The sequence below is a fragment of the Vicugna pacos genome, chromosome 5, assembly GCF_048564905.1.
Source record: "Vicugna pacos chromosome 5, VicPac4, whole genome shotgun sequence".
NCBI classification, from domain to species: Eukaryota; Metazoa; Chordata; class Mammalia; order Artiodactyla; family Camelidae; genus Vicugna; species Vicugna pacos.
The window spans coordinates 9,356,885-9,370,919 of NC_132991.1; the positions used below are offsets into that span (position 1 = coordinate 9,356,885).

The window sequence follows — 14,035 nt, forward strand, 5'->3', positions numbered from 1 at the left end:
AAGATGAAGGAAGCATTTAGAAAGTTATCATTTTTATTATTATTATTATTATTATTATTATTATTATTATTATTATTATTATTATTAAAGTATAGTCAGTTGCAATGCATAAATTTCTGGTGTACAGCAAAATGTCCCAGTCATGCACATATATACATATATTCACTTTGCTATTCATTTTTATTGAAGATATTGAATATAGTTCCCTGTGCTATACAGAAGAAATTTGTTTTTATCTATTTTATATATAGTGGTTAACCTTTGCAAATTTTAAATTAACACTGAAAGTTTATTTGAAAACACGGGCAACCCAGAATTATCCTTGTGGTGAGACAAGACACATTACCTAAATTCTACTCTGTCTCGTAATTTTGGGGTCAGTAGATGTCCTTCCTCCTTCCAAGCTCTCTGTTCCCCTGGGAGCTGACCCTCTTCTGGCCTTGTGGGTCCTCACGACCTTGATGCTGCCTCCACAGGGCACCATGTTGACTCTAAGGCGACATTCAGGCCCTGCTTCAGTTTTTTAGAACTGCCTTCACAACCAACCAACTGACCAACCGACCAACCAATCAACCATCCAACCAACCAACAAATCAAATGAGGAACCACCAACCATACATAAAACCATAGGTTTAACAGCTTTTACTCAAGATTCACAGGGATTTCTTAAGTATTGCTCACAGCTCTCCTGGCTCTGTCTCCCTTCCAGCCCCCTCAGGAGATTCTAGTCTCCTCCCTCCACAGGGCAGAGCAAAACCAGCCCTTCAGTGAAGCGCTGGCTTGGGGTGGGTTAAGGGCTAACCTCAATCCCAAGCACTTATCATAGTATTTTTTCAAACACAACATCTCAGGCTCCAAGTTGGGGTCTTTCAACCCCTCCCCTCAAGGGACACAGCTTCTCAGAGGTTAATCCCTAATCCCCGGGACCTGGGGGCAAAATGCAAGCAGCCCCTATAAGCTCTTTAGTGTTTTGTCTTCGAATGCATGTTGGTAATGCACTTGACTCTAAAATGTTGCTCTATGCTGCATTTCTCCAAAATGTGTAAGTAAAATTGATGCTCCAGAAAGATGCACCGTGTTTATACTGTGGTTTTGAGACAGGAGGGAAGGAGGCAGGGCATAACCATTAAAGGAATGACACAGCAATCAGCACCAAGATAGTGGAAAAGTCAACTCCCAGTAGACCTGGAGGCCCGAGATGGTGGGAGATTTGACCTCCAGCAGACCTTGAGCTTCTTTATACACATTGTAATGTACTAGCAGGGTGAATGACACACCTACAGGTGCCATGACAGTTCTGAGGCTAACCATGAAAGGTCAAAGAGAGGGCAGTGGCCCAATTCCTGGGAATCTCCACTGCTTCCCTAAAGTAGTTGGACTGATCCTCCCACTTGTTAGCATATAAAAACTAGCAACACTGCGCCTTGCGGCCTCTCTTGCTCCTTCACCTTTGGAGGTGGCCGACACTCGGTCTATGGAGTATGCATCTCTCTGAATAAATCTACTTTTACTCAACTATGGCTTACTTTCCTGCGCGAAGCCAAGGACCCTTATTTGACGGGACGTGTCCCAGGGACTTGCCTGAAACCTGGGACATGGCCATCCTCTCGCACCCCACATTTTCCTGTATCAGCTTCACGTCTCCCCACCCTTACACACTGAGGAGAAACTGTTGGAGTTCATGGCCCCGATGTTGAGAAGCGAGATTCTGGGATGGAAGGTGTCTCTGAAGGCTGCAACAGGGAACTAGAAACTAATACAATTATTTCAGAAAGCCTGAATAGGCTAACAAGTTTGTTTTGGGCTGGCAACAGAAACACTGATTGTCTCACGGAAAACTTGATTATTTACTTAATAAATGCAGATTCCCAGACAAAATCTTTCCGTGGGGGGAAAAAAGAATTTGAGGTCTTGGTTTTAAGAATCATTATTTCAACTTTTAAAGTAAATTGAAACGTTGATTTCAATATGAATTCAAGTAAAAGGCTTTAAATCCTTTAACTAGATCTGGCTTAATCTCGAATGTTAATAAACAATTTATCATGGTTTTAAACACACAGTCAATCATTCCATTCTTGGGTGATTTGCACAGTTTCCTGTAACAAAACGAAGATAAAAACAGAGTCACACTTCCTCCTTTGTTTGGCAGAACCTCAAGGTAATTGCCTTAGGTTTCTGCTGAACTTTGCTGATAGAAGTGGGAGGCTGGCTCTCCCAGAAGGTTATTAAGATGAACTAATTTTGTACTTTTATCTATTTCTGTTTGTTTTAATGTCTGATAGAAGTAATGTGATTAAATTTAGACTTTACCCTGTATTTATTTGGAATTAGTGAGTCTCTGCCAAGTCACTCTTTTCCAATAAAGGGAGTTCAGTATCTTGACAAGTGTTTATTGAGTGCCTTCTGTGTGTTATGCATTGTGTTATACAAGACAGAGATGGTCTCTGTTCTCCAGCAGAATGAAGCTTTTACCTCCTTTGAAAACCCTCCAAACCAGGTAAACCACATTGCACACTGGTCTCCAGATATGCCATGTGCTTGCTCCCCCTGCAACTCTCCCCATGTCTTCCTCTATGCCCTGAATGTCTTCTCCCCACTTCTCACTTTGCTTTTGGGCTATCCCAAAGGGCTTCTCCTCCAAAGCCTTTTTGACATCATGATCAGCAAGCTCATGAAAAGATGCTCAACATCATTAGTCATCAATAGTGAGTTGGGTGATGAACTCAAAACATATATCCACACCCTAATAGCTGCAACCTGTGAATGTGACCTTATTTGGGAAAAGAGTTATATTGCAGATGCTATTAAGTCAAGGATGTTGAGATGAGATCTTCCTGGATTACCCAGATGATCCCTAAGTCCAATGACAAGTGTCCTTTTAAGACACAGAAGCGAAGACACAGAGCGTCAGAGGAGGAGGCCACGTGAAAATGGTGGCCAAGATTTAGAGTTATGTAGCCTTGAGACAAAAAAACACCTGGAGCCACCACAACCTGAAAGAGTCAAGGAAAGAGTCTTTCCAAGAGCCTTCAGAAGGAGCATGGCCCTGCTAACACCTTGATTTTGGACTCTGGTCTCCAGAGCAAGTTTCTGGTTTTTCAAGCCCCTAAATTTGAGGTAATTTGTTATGACAGCCACTGAAAACTAATATACCATACAACCCAACAATTTTACTTCTTGGTATATACCCAAGAGAACTGAAAATATGTCCACACAGAAACATGGACATGAGTGGTCATGATGGCATTATTCATAATAGTCCCAAAGACAAAATCCAAATGTCCATCAACTGATGAATAGATCAATGTGGTATATCCATACGATGGAATATTATTTGGCCATAAAAAGGAGTGAAGTACTGATTCATGCTACACATTGAATGAGCCTGAAAACATGCTAAATGAAAGAGGCCAGGCACCAAAGATCACATGTTGTGTGATTCCACTTTAATGAAAAGTCCAGAACAGGCAAATCTATATTAACAGAATGTGGATCAGTGGTGCCTCGGGTTGGGGTGGGATAGGTAAGGGAATGAGAAGAGTGAGGGGGCTGGGGATGGGTAATGAATTGTTCACTCATTATGAACAATAAATAATTATGAATGACAATTATTGTAGATCTATCCTACCATAATCTAACTAGCAAATCTAACAACCAGGAAAAGTAAGTTCCAAAATGAATGATTAACCTTGGTCTTTGATACTGTGTTCTAAGAGATGTGTCCTTGTAGGTTGAGGGGGTAAAGTTCCTAATCACAGTTTTAAATCCTGACCCTTTTCCAGAGGGGAAGCACTTGGCATCTAATCAGTTCCTTTCCTGATTCTCTCTCTACCCATTTCGGGTGTAAGGACTCACGGAAGCTGCATTCTCTGTTCACTGGGCTCGGCCTCATAGAACCTAACCTCACTTCCTGACAGCTTTACCATTTGTCAGTTTCCTCCAGCAATTCTCCTCACTCTGAAAGTGAGACAATCACAATAATCAAATTCTAACTTAAAGCCACTCTCCCTTCTGAGCAAGCCAGACCGCACTCTGTCTATGGAGTGTGTAACTACTTTTACTTTAACCTGAGCACCAACCCCTACACTCCATGGCCTTTCTCTTGCCTTCTGAAACAGCCTTGCACTCTGATACTGGGGCATGTATCTCGCTGAATAACTTTACCTTTACTCAACTGTGGCTCATTCTCGAATTCTTTCCTACACGAAGCCAAGGACCCACACTTGGAAGGGCATGTCCCAGAGACTTATCCGAGACCTGGGACACAGCCATCCTCTCACTCTACATTTTTCCTGTGTCAGTACCTGCTCAGAGATGTCTTCCCTGATCCAAGTCACTCTACCACTTTACCTTCCTGGCACTTTAACTGAGATTGTTATTCACTTTTTCATCTAATATATCTATTCACTCTAAAATGTAACCTCCATGAAAGTGGGGATCTTGTCTGACTTGTTTCCCGCCTGTGTTCCAGCTCCTGGAGTAGTGCCAGAATATTAATGTGCATAATAAATGCTGCTGAATAAATGAAAAAAAATTCTATCTTAAAATGATCCACTTTAAGACATGGCTTCTAAGAAAGCACTACTTCTGAAAGTAGAGACTCTTGTGGTGGGAGGGGGACATCACATACAGGGCCAGAGTCTCAGAGGGCCCATGTGAAGAGAGCCCGCCTCTATCTACCCAACTCCAACACATACCCAGAGGCCAGTTTGGCTCAGAGCTAGGGCCCAGTCGGAGTAATTCTGATGTCCTGCTCAGTGTGACTCAGGGTCATGGTGAGGTCACTGAGATTGTAGAGCTGATTTAAATGTTCAGGTTCTTTTAGTGAGGGCGTTACGAGTGCTGCAGTCACTCCGAGCCCACCCCAGTCTGAACATCCAGGTCGATGAAGGGAACCTGGGAAGGACTGGACCTTGGTGTGACTCTGTGGTGGACTGCTGTCACTACAGCTTCAGCCACTTCAAAGTCCATCCTTTCACCTGTCCCTTCAGTGGCGCTGACCTCTGCTGTCTCAGATCCAGCTGAAATCTCTCTGGCCAGAATGACTGATTGAGGCGTGAGCATCTCACCTGAGCAGGTGAAACGGAACCCTTGCTGGGGCCTTCCATGAAGGGGACACCCATTTCCCTGGTGGTGCAGGCGTGGAGCAAGAGTGCACTGGTTGGGAGGGAGGCAGCCCAAGAGTTCAGTCTGTCTCCATCACTTAGCAGCTCTGTGTTCCTGAGGCAACTCTTTAACCTTTTGGAATCACGGTTCCCTCATCTCTACAAAAACAGTACCACTACAACCTCCACAAAGCTGGTATAAGAGCCAAGTCGAATCATGAGAGACACAAAGCACAGTTCCTGGCCCCTCAGAGTCACTCCGCAACAGCACCTGTTTGGAAAGAGTGCTGGGAGGAGCCTTCAGCAGTGCGGAGGGAACTTGACCAAGGACGCTGATGCACCTTGAAAATCTCTCATCCTACCTTTCTGGTCCAATTTCCACCTGCACTTCTACTGATCATGCTGCTCTTTAAATAAATGAGTAATACAAATGCAGAACATTCATGCCATTTCATTCCTATGATTAATTATCCCACTTCGAAAGTACCTACCAGTAGCTGTTGGTGGTGTTTTTCTACTTGACAGCCTCCAAAATGCAATATGCCAGGTTTTGCCTGTATGACCTTGTTATTCAGAAGTTGTGTATAAATCTCTACAAAAACAATGAAAATAAGTATATCATGAGATGAGACATAAAAAATATATTAAGTGGAAGATGATCCTATTAACATGGGCTCCCTTTAATTTAGGATACTTTAAGCATATGAACGTTTCAGACAGAGAATAACAGCTGTCAACAAGATGAACGACCTGTTCCAAATGAACTGAACTGCGTTGCCCTCTCTCTCTTTTCACACATCACTTGGGAGATACCACCATCACAGTAAGAACTCACATTTATTGTTTCTTATCTATTACAATAATTTGCTCTGAACACATTTGGTACAAGTCTTCATACTAAAACCCAAGCTCATCAAGACCACAAGCCCTGTTTTTCTGTATAGAGCTGTTGCTGCTTATTAGAAATGAACACCCGCTTCAAAGAATCCAAACACCAAGGGTTTCATTTTACTACTGTGTGTTTAACTGTTCTGATTTGATTTCCTCTGAACTGAGTTACAGTGTGATATAGAGTAATCCTAAAGCTCTGAATAATCATCGCTCAAACTGCTCTTATCAAGTGAATGTCTTTTTTTTTTTTACCTCCAGTTTTGAGAAGAAGGTTAAGACAGATGAGCTCACAAAAGTGTCCAGGGCTACAAAACTGATACCAGCAATTCACTGAGCAAGAGCTGAGACATATGGAAAAGACGCTGGGAACCCACTACACAGCCACTTCCGCGCCTTCCGTGCTTGGTGCCAGGCGTTCGTTTATAATCTTCATTCCAGTCCTATGAGGCAGGTGTTCCTTCCATTCTGTACATGAGGATGCTGAGACTCAACAAGGTTGAGCAACTCACCCAGACCTGGCAGTTAATAATCAAGCTCAGGCCTGTTTGATTCCAACCAGCAGACTCTCTCCTTCAATACAAATGCACTGTCCAGTTTCCGTGATAACCTTTCACCTTTGGCCATATCCAAATCCTGTGAGCCCCAGACACCCTGACCCCATCCTTCAAGTACTGTGATTCTAGTATACATCTGAACTGGGTGTGAAACTTGGTGTCTTTACTGCTCTGCAGGTGACTGGTCACTGATGATTTTTGCTCCTCCCCAGCGGATCGGTCGTCAGCTTCGTGCCAAACTGAAGGGCTGGATTAAGGGAAGGATGGTGCCTCAGGGAACCGTGATCTCTGTTGGCCATTTGGTAAATTTTCAAGTATTGAAATTAGCATTATTTGGTAATTTTTTTTAATGCTAAAGATTTTGTTTTTGTTTTTAGGACCACAAAATAAACGTAAAAGGAGCATTTTTCTGTCAATGCCCAGAAACAGTCAAGTATACCAACTTGCGCTCAACGTGTTCTACAGTGACAAAAGAGCCCCACCATGTACTACATTTCCAGACCTGGCCATGAGCCTTGAGTGGTGAATGAGAAGCAATCTAGTGACTGTGGAGAGCTGGACACGGGGCAGCAACAGCCGAACACCAACCCTCCACTTCGCTGTGGCACCTTGGGGACTTCATTTGACCTTTCTGAGTCTCAGCTTCCGCAACAGTAAGAAATAGAACGTATCATGATGTTTTGATGGATTCAGTGAGAAGAATGGAGGTAAATGACTAGCCTTATACATAATAGCTTGAGGATTGACCAGGCTTCCCAGGCTGAGGGAGGTGCATGGAAAAAGGCAAGAAGGTGTAAAATGCAAGTGGTCTTGAAGAAGCAGGAGTAGCAGGTGTGGCTGGAGTTGGGGACAGGAGGGGCACTGGGTGGGCAGGTTCAGGTCAACGGCAAAGGGGGCCAAATGCCAAGCAAAGAAATTGCAACTTTATTCTCTTTGCAAGAGGATGCCTGAGAATATTCAAGGGGGATAGTGACAAAGCCAGCATGGATTACAGGAAGGAGCCTGCTGGGTGTGAAGAGCAGACCGGAGGAGAGTATGGCCAGGGAGAGGGACATGTACAATAGTCCTGGCGACCTGCTGAGGATGCAGAACAAGGCAGTGGGGACAGAAAAGAAAGGTATTTGAGGTAATGGAAGCAACAGAATTTGGCAACTAATTTACACCATCTATCTAGCTAAGTGGATGGATCTTAATAGAACCACTGTTCTTAATAATAAAAATTATTATGAGCCTATAAAATGATATAGATAAATCAGCCCCCCAAATCCCATTAGGCTTTCTGGACTTGGGATCCCCTGGGAAGATGTGAGTTGTAAAGCATATCTGTTTTCTAAGCACTTACTTGATTCTAGGAGGTAATTCGGTACTTCTTTTCTTTTCTTGGGCTCCTCCACCAGGCTCCTTAAAAGGAGGGGTGACATGTTATGAAATGGTTCTTCTGCGGTCTTTACTTCTCTGCTGGGGGTTTTCACTGCTGCCATTTTATCATGAAAAATGGAATCTTCCTTTTAGAGCCAAATGTCATTTCCTGGGAAGAAAACAGGAGTAGTATAATCATTTCCCAGGAAACCACCTTGACCAATGTACCTCTTGTCACTGTGAGGTTTGCTGTGGCTCAGGCTTCCTCTGCCCCCAGTCTCTCTCCCGGCCACTCCATTCCTACACACACCGTCCCAATTAATCTGGCATCACACATCAAACCAATGTTGAGCCATTGTTCAAACCCCTTCTGTGGTCCTTAATTCTCAAGGATTTTCCCCAAAGTGTAGTCCTGATGCTTCTTGAGCTGTTAGTAGGGGTTAGAAGGGAAAAATAAAGACTCTCACAGACAACTAAGTTTGGAAAATGTGAAAGTACACAGTTAAACAGGGCTCTTCTTTCTGAGATTTCTAAATCGGTTTCTTAGAAGTACGTGAAGTACAGGAAACCCTTTAACTTTTGGAGACCCTGTTCACAGGACACTGGCATTTATGAGCCACCTTCCTGGGCCTCTCACTGGAGAGATGAGGTGGAGAAGCTATAGACCTCCTCCACTGCCATTGAGGGTCCCCGTGCCTCTCACACCCTTTGCCAGACTGGCCTTCCCTTCATACACTCATCTTAAGTTCCACCTTCTTCATAAAGTCTACACTGATTCCAATATCCATTAACATTCTTTAGCAATTACTGCCTCCACTACTTATTTGGCGTTAATAATTTATTGCCTTGTGATGGCACTTTATAAATCCCACACGTCTTTGTATCTTCCATAGCCAAGCCGCTAATCTTGGGGAGCTGTTCTGTGAAGCCCCTGAAATTGAATGTAAAATCGTGTGTGGATCTTTATGTGCTTTTTTTTTCTTTTGAGAAGGCTCATAGCTTTATTATATTTTAAATTAAAAAAAAGTTTATTTGGAGGTACTGGGGATTGAACCCAGGACCTCCTGCATGCTAAGCATACGCTCTACCACTGAGTTATACTCACCCCTCAAGAAAGCTCACAGATTTAGACTCCCCAAAGAGTCTACAGCATTAAGCAAAATACACCGACTACAGTTAAGAAGGTGCTTAATAATCATTTTCTGAAAAGTTTCTCCTTTCTCTTCCTGGCCCAGCCCCTCTCACTAGCCGCCCTACTCCTCAGCACAGCTTCCACCTCGCCTGCTCCAGGGTCACCCTCCAGCCCCTCCCCTCAAATTCCCTGCCTGCACTCCAGGCAGGCACAATGGCTAACCGTTCTCACCCAAGCCCCTATCCCAGGTCACTCAGCCTCAAGTGAACTGTCCCCCTTCTCACACACCCCTATACTCGATTTCGTCACCCCATCCTCCAAGGTGCAGGTCCTCTCACTCTTGCCAAAAGCCTGTTCCCCTCAGCACCCCTTTACTCTATCCCCTGTTAGGGGTAGGCAAGACCCCAGGCCCACGCGCCACCCCCATCCTCATTTAACCCTTTAGACCCCACCTCTCCTCCGACCCCGACCCAGGCTGACTTCCGGCAGAACACCCGCTCGGGGTTCAGGCTGCCTCGCAGGTCGCCGGCCACCACGGGGGCCTTCCCGGGCCCGGGTCCCAGGCCCCTCGCACTGGCGCGGGTTCCCTGGCGGGAAGCCGCGGGAGCCGCCACCTGCCGGGAGCGTCGCCATGACGACGCAGACGCGCTCACGGCGTCGCCTCCCGGACGCAACCAAACTCCCCAGAGACGTGGGGGGGATACGGGTGGTCGCGGCTCGAGGTCCAGAGGCTGTGGGTCACTTCTGGGGACTCGGAGCAGTCTCTGGGGACTGAGGAAGAAGACATAGAAGGACTTATGAGGTGCAAGACCAATGAATTTTCGAGGGGAAATGAGATAGTTGGGAGACGTATACACTATACATCCTGAGAATGGATCGCGGGAGAGTGGATGGCGGCGGGCAGAAGGGGGCGGAGCCTACCAAGCTCAGTGGGTGGAGCTTCCCTGACTGACGTTCAGTCCTCGACGCCCTGCTTTAAAAGTTCGGGTTAGGCTTTCCATTATAATAAATTTTAAACATATACAAAGGCAGACAGAATAGTATGATGAACCTTCAACATCCACCTGCAACAATGATCAAATCATGGCCAGTTTTGTTTCATCTATACCTTTCCTCTACTCCCTGTATTTTTTTTGAAGAAAATCCCAGGCATCATTTCAACCATAAATATTTCAGAATATACCTCCAAAAGATAAGGACTATTTAAAAAAATATAATCACAATACCTTTATCTAAAAAAATCACAATAATTTCTTAACATCTTCAAACACCTGGTACTCAGCTGACATTTATATGTCATAAGGTTTTTTTTTTAGTTTGACAGTTTGAATCATAATTCAAATAAAATCCACACATTACAATAGATTTTATATGTCCCTTAGATCTCTTTTAACCAATAGATTCTCCCTCCTTACCGTTTTTGCTGTTGTTGCAATTTATTCATTGAAAAAACTGTTTCTGTCCTAATACTGATATGTAGGGGTTATTAACCATGAAACTGGTCCAGCTCCTCAGACTTCCTGCCCTGTCTACTCCACCCTGCTCACCCATAAACATTATTCTTTACACAGACGACTCCGGCTTCTCTCTTCCTAGGAGCTGTCCTTGGCTCACTCCCTCTTTGAATGACTTGACATTTGCATATATGTTCCTTCATGTTGATAAGAGATTATAGTAGGAATCCAATAAGGATACCTGCCCTTCCCACACCCACATCACCTGCACTGCATATGCTTTTGTTTTCTCCCTACTCCCACTGGGAATGGTCATTTTTTTCCATCTTCCCACTCTCCATTTCCCTTCTTCTACCTAGCACCATCACTGATTAAAAATCTCCCTGTTTTTCAAACCTATCACTGGAGATGGTATATCCTCTACCCTTCCCTTAGCCCTCCAGACCAGAAGAACTGTTTCCTTCCACTTTGTTTTGTCATCTTTTTTTCACACTTTTAATATACAGAATCCCTCATTATCTGTGTGTTTTAAGCTGCAAAATTCTTAGGAGGAGAGGTGCTTTATCTTTGCCTCTACCACAGCCCTTGACACAACTAATTGTTCGTAGGGATTACACAGTAATTGTCAGCCAAGTGAGTAAAAAAAAAAAATCATTTGCTTATATAGTATATTGCTTTAGTTCTTTCTGTTTTGTTGCCCCAATAACGTTGTAGATTTCAGAACAGGGGTTATGTTTCCCATATTTCCAGACCTTTCCAGTCACCATGATTGAGCTGAAATCATCAAATGCTTGTTTCCATGCACTTTTTAATGGGTACTGGGTAATGCTTTTTGATTTGCCCTTAAGTTTTCAACTAAGTTTGCCAAATTCCCTTTTTTATGTGTAAAGGTATATAGGTAGTTAGGTATGGATACAGATATAATACGTAGGTCTCATACAGTCAATTAAGCAAATGGCATATTATTGTGTAGTGGACACCATTAGTTGTCTACTTTCTTACAAACAGAACCCCAACTTTGCTAATGCTTCTCCTTAATCCCCAGTTCCCTAGACCGTACTTCCAGCAGTAGATTCTGATTAGTCTACACCAATCGTGGAATTGCCAAACCTCTTGCCCACCACTGATTTATGATTGAGTATATTACTCAGTTCTGGCCACAGAGACATTAGGAAAAGGCTTCTGGGAGACCTTAGGAAAAGGCTTCCTTTCTCCTAAGTAAAAGACATACATAGCTAACAGTATTTTTCTCTTTCTGGACACTGTGGTGTCCAGAAGTGACACCTTGGAACTGTAGCATCCACCAGAGGTCATGAAAGGCCCTAGCGTTAAGGTGAAGGTGAAGGAGGTGAGGAGGATAGCAGAGCAGGATGACAGGAAGAAGACTTGACCTAGATGACATCACCTCACTTCTCAGTGTTCGGTACCCAAATCCTTTCTCTCTTTCTTTCAGCTAAAAGCATTTGGACATACAATGACTTTTCAACACTTTCTACTGAATGTGTAAACTGTAGCATGGAAGCTTGGTAGAAATGTAGGATTTCAGGTCACCTCAGATCTACTGAATCAGAGCCTGCCTTTTAATAAGGAGATTCATGGACACATTAAAGTTTGGGAATCACTGAACTGATGCCCTACAATTCCAGCTGTTTTAGATAATCAATTATTTAATCAATATATTTATGTATTTCACATTGATTTCACTTGGCATTTGCAATAAGCAGAATAGAAGGGTACCTCCAAATGTCCATCCACAGATGACAGGATAAAGAAGATGTGATATATACATACAAACACAATGGACTACTACTCAGCCATAAAAAAGAATAAAATAATGCCATTTGCAGCAACTTGGATGGACCTGGAGACTGTCATTCTTAGTGAAGTAAGTCAGAAAGAGAAAGAAAAATACCATATGATATCACTTATATGTGGAATATTTTAAAAAAAGGGCACAAATGAACTTATCTACAAAATCGAAACAGACTCACAGACATAGAGAACAAACCTATGGTTACCACGGGTAAAGAGGGTGGGAAGGGATAAATTGGGAATTCGAAATCTGTACCTCTTGGGGGGTGATGGACATGTTAGCTGTCTTGATTATGGTGGCGGTTTCATGCGTGTATACATCTCTCAAAATTCATCGAATTGTGTATCTGAAATATATGTAGTTTACAGTACGGTAATCATACCACAATAAAGGTGTTTTTGAAAAAAAAAAGAAAGAAAGAAAGAAATTGTCCAACAACAACCAAAAAAAAAAAAACAAAACATACAAGGTTATCCTAGCCTCAGCTAAACTAAATGTAATGAGGTGGGTGTGACAATGGGCACAGAAGCTGTGAGCTATAAACTTAGGTAGCACAGTGGGAGCAGTGAATTTCTTTGCTTAAAATTCCTTGGTGGCTTCACAGTGTACAGAAAGGAACATTCAAAATCCTTAACACAACCTTCAAGGCTCTGCGGGACCTGAGAGCCAGCCCCTCTCTCCCCCTGCTGCCTCCATGGCCCCTCTTCCTGGTGAGTTAAAGCTGGCTGAAGAGTCCTTGACGCTCCTCCCACGGAGAGGTGGGGACCCTGTGCCCTCCCATTGAATCTGGGTGGATCTGTGACTGCTCTAACTGCCTAGCCCGGTCCTGCCTGAATTTCTGACCTCCAAATTCATAAGGTAAAGTAAAAATGGTTGTTGTTTCAAGCCTATCAGCTCTGGGAGAGATGAGGCTGCAGCAGTGTATAACCGGAAATTTGGCGAAGTCCTACTCAGCCTAAGGATCCCTTCCTTAGAGGGGTTTTTCCTGGTTTCCCTTTCTGAGTAAGGTCCCACCCCATTATCCTCTCTCCCAGCCCTGGGTTCTCTTTGTTCAATGCACTTATCGCGGTGTGTGGTTCTAGACGGACGGCATTATCCTATCTGTCTTCCTAGATTATAAGTTCAATGAAGTTTGACTTGTTTACCGCTGTATACTCATCACCTTGCACACAGCCTGCATATGGTGGGACCTCCAAGATATTTGTAGAATTAAGTCACTAATGAGTTATGCCAAGAGAATTCTAAATATATGTATAATATATACATATACAATATGTGTGTGTATACACACACACACACGCATACACATGGGGTGAGGGCGAGGGTATAGCTCAATGGTAGAGCACATGCTCAGCATGCATAAGGTCTTGGGTTCAATCTTCAGGTTCTCCATTTAATATATATATATTTGGAATATGGGCAATATATTTATATAGTTCAAAATTCAGGAAGTAAAAATTTTCCCTCCTACCCTGTCCTTAAACCTCCAGGATTCCCTTAGAGGTAACCTGTGATATCAGGCTCTTATTTATCTTTCTGGGCATATGCTATACATATATAAGCAATTATATATGTGGTTCTATTTGTAAGCAGTTCACCCCTGTTTAAAAGCCCCAATAGATCACTCTTTTGTCTTCTTTTTTTAGCTTAAAAATAGATCTGGGTGATCACAAAACCATGTCCCATAGAGTTAACAGAAGCTGATAACTAATAAAAACTCTTGAACT

General features: G+C 43.3%; 1 protein-coding gene across 2 annotated transcripts in view; it reads right to left on the reverse strand.

Annotated features, from left to right (window-relative positions):
• Positions 1-9,653, reverse strand: part of CFAP221 (cilia and flagella associated protein 221) — a 79,297-nt gene extending 69,644 nt beyond the window's left edge. For both annotated transcript variants that reach the window (XM_072960836.1, XM_031678657.2), the window contains exons 1-3: positions 9,494-9,653; positions 7,893-8,078; positions 5,597-5,697 (exon numbers count right to left, since the gene is read on the reverse strand). In XM_072960836.1, coding sequence (XP_072816937.1) covers positions 5,597-5,697; positions 7,893-8,031 — 240 coding nt within the window. In that variant the 5' untranslated portion in view covers positions 8,032-8,078; positions 9,494-9,653. The remainder of the gene's footprint in view (positions 1-5,596; positions 5,698-7,892; positions 8,079-9,493) is intronic.
• Positions 9,654-14,035: the final 4,382 nt, after the last annotated feature.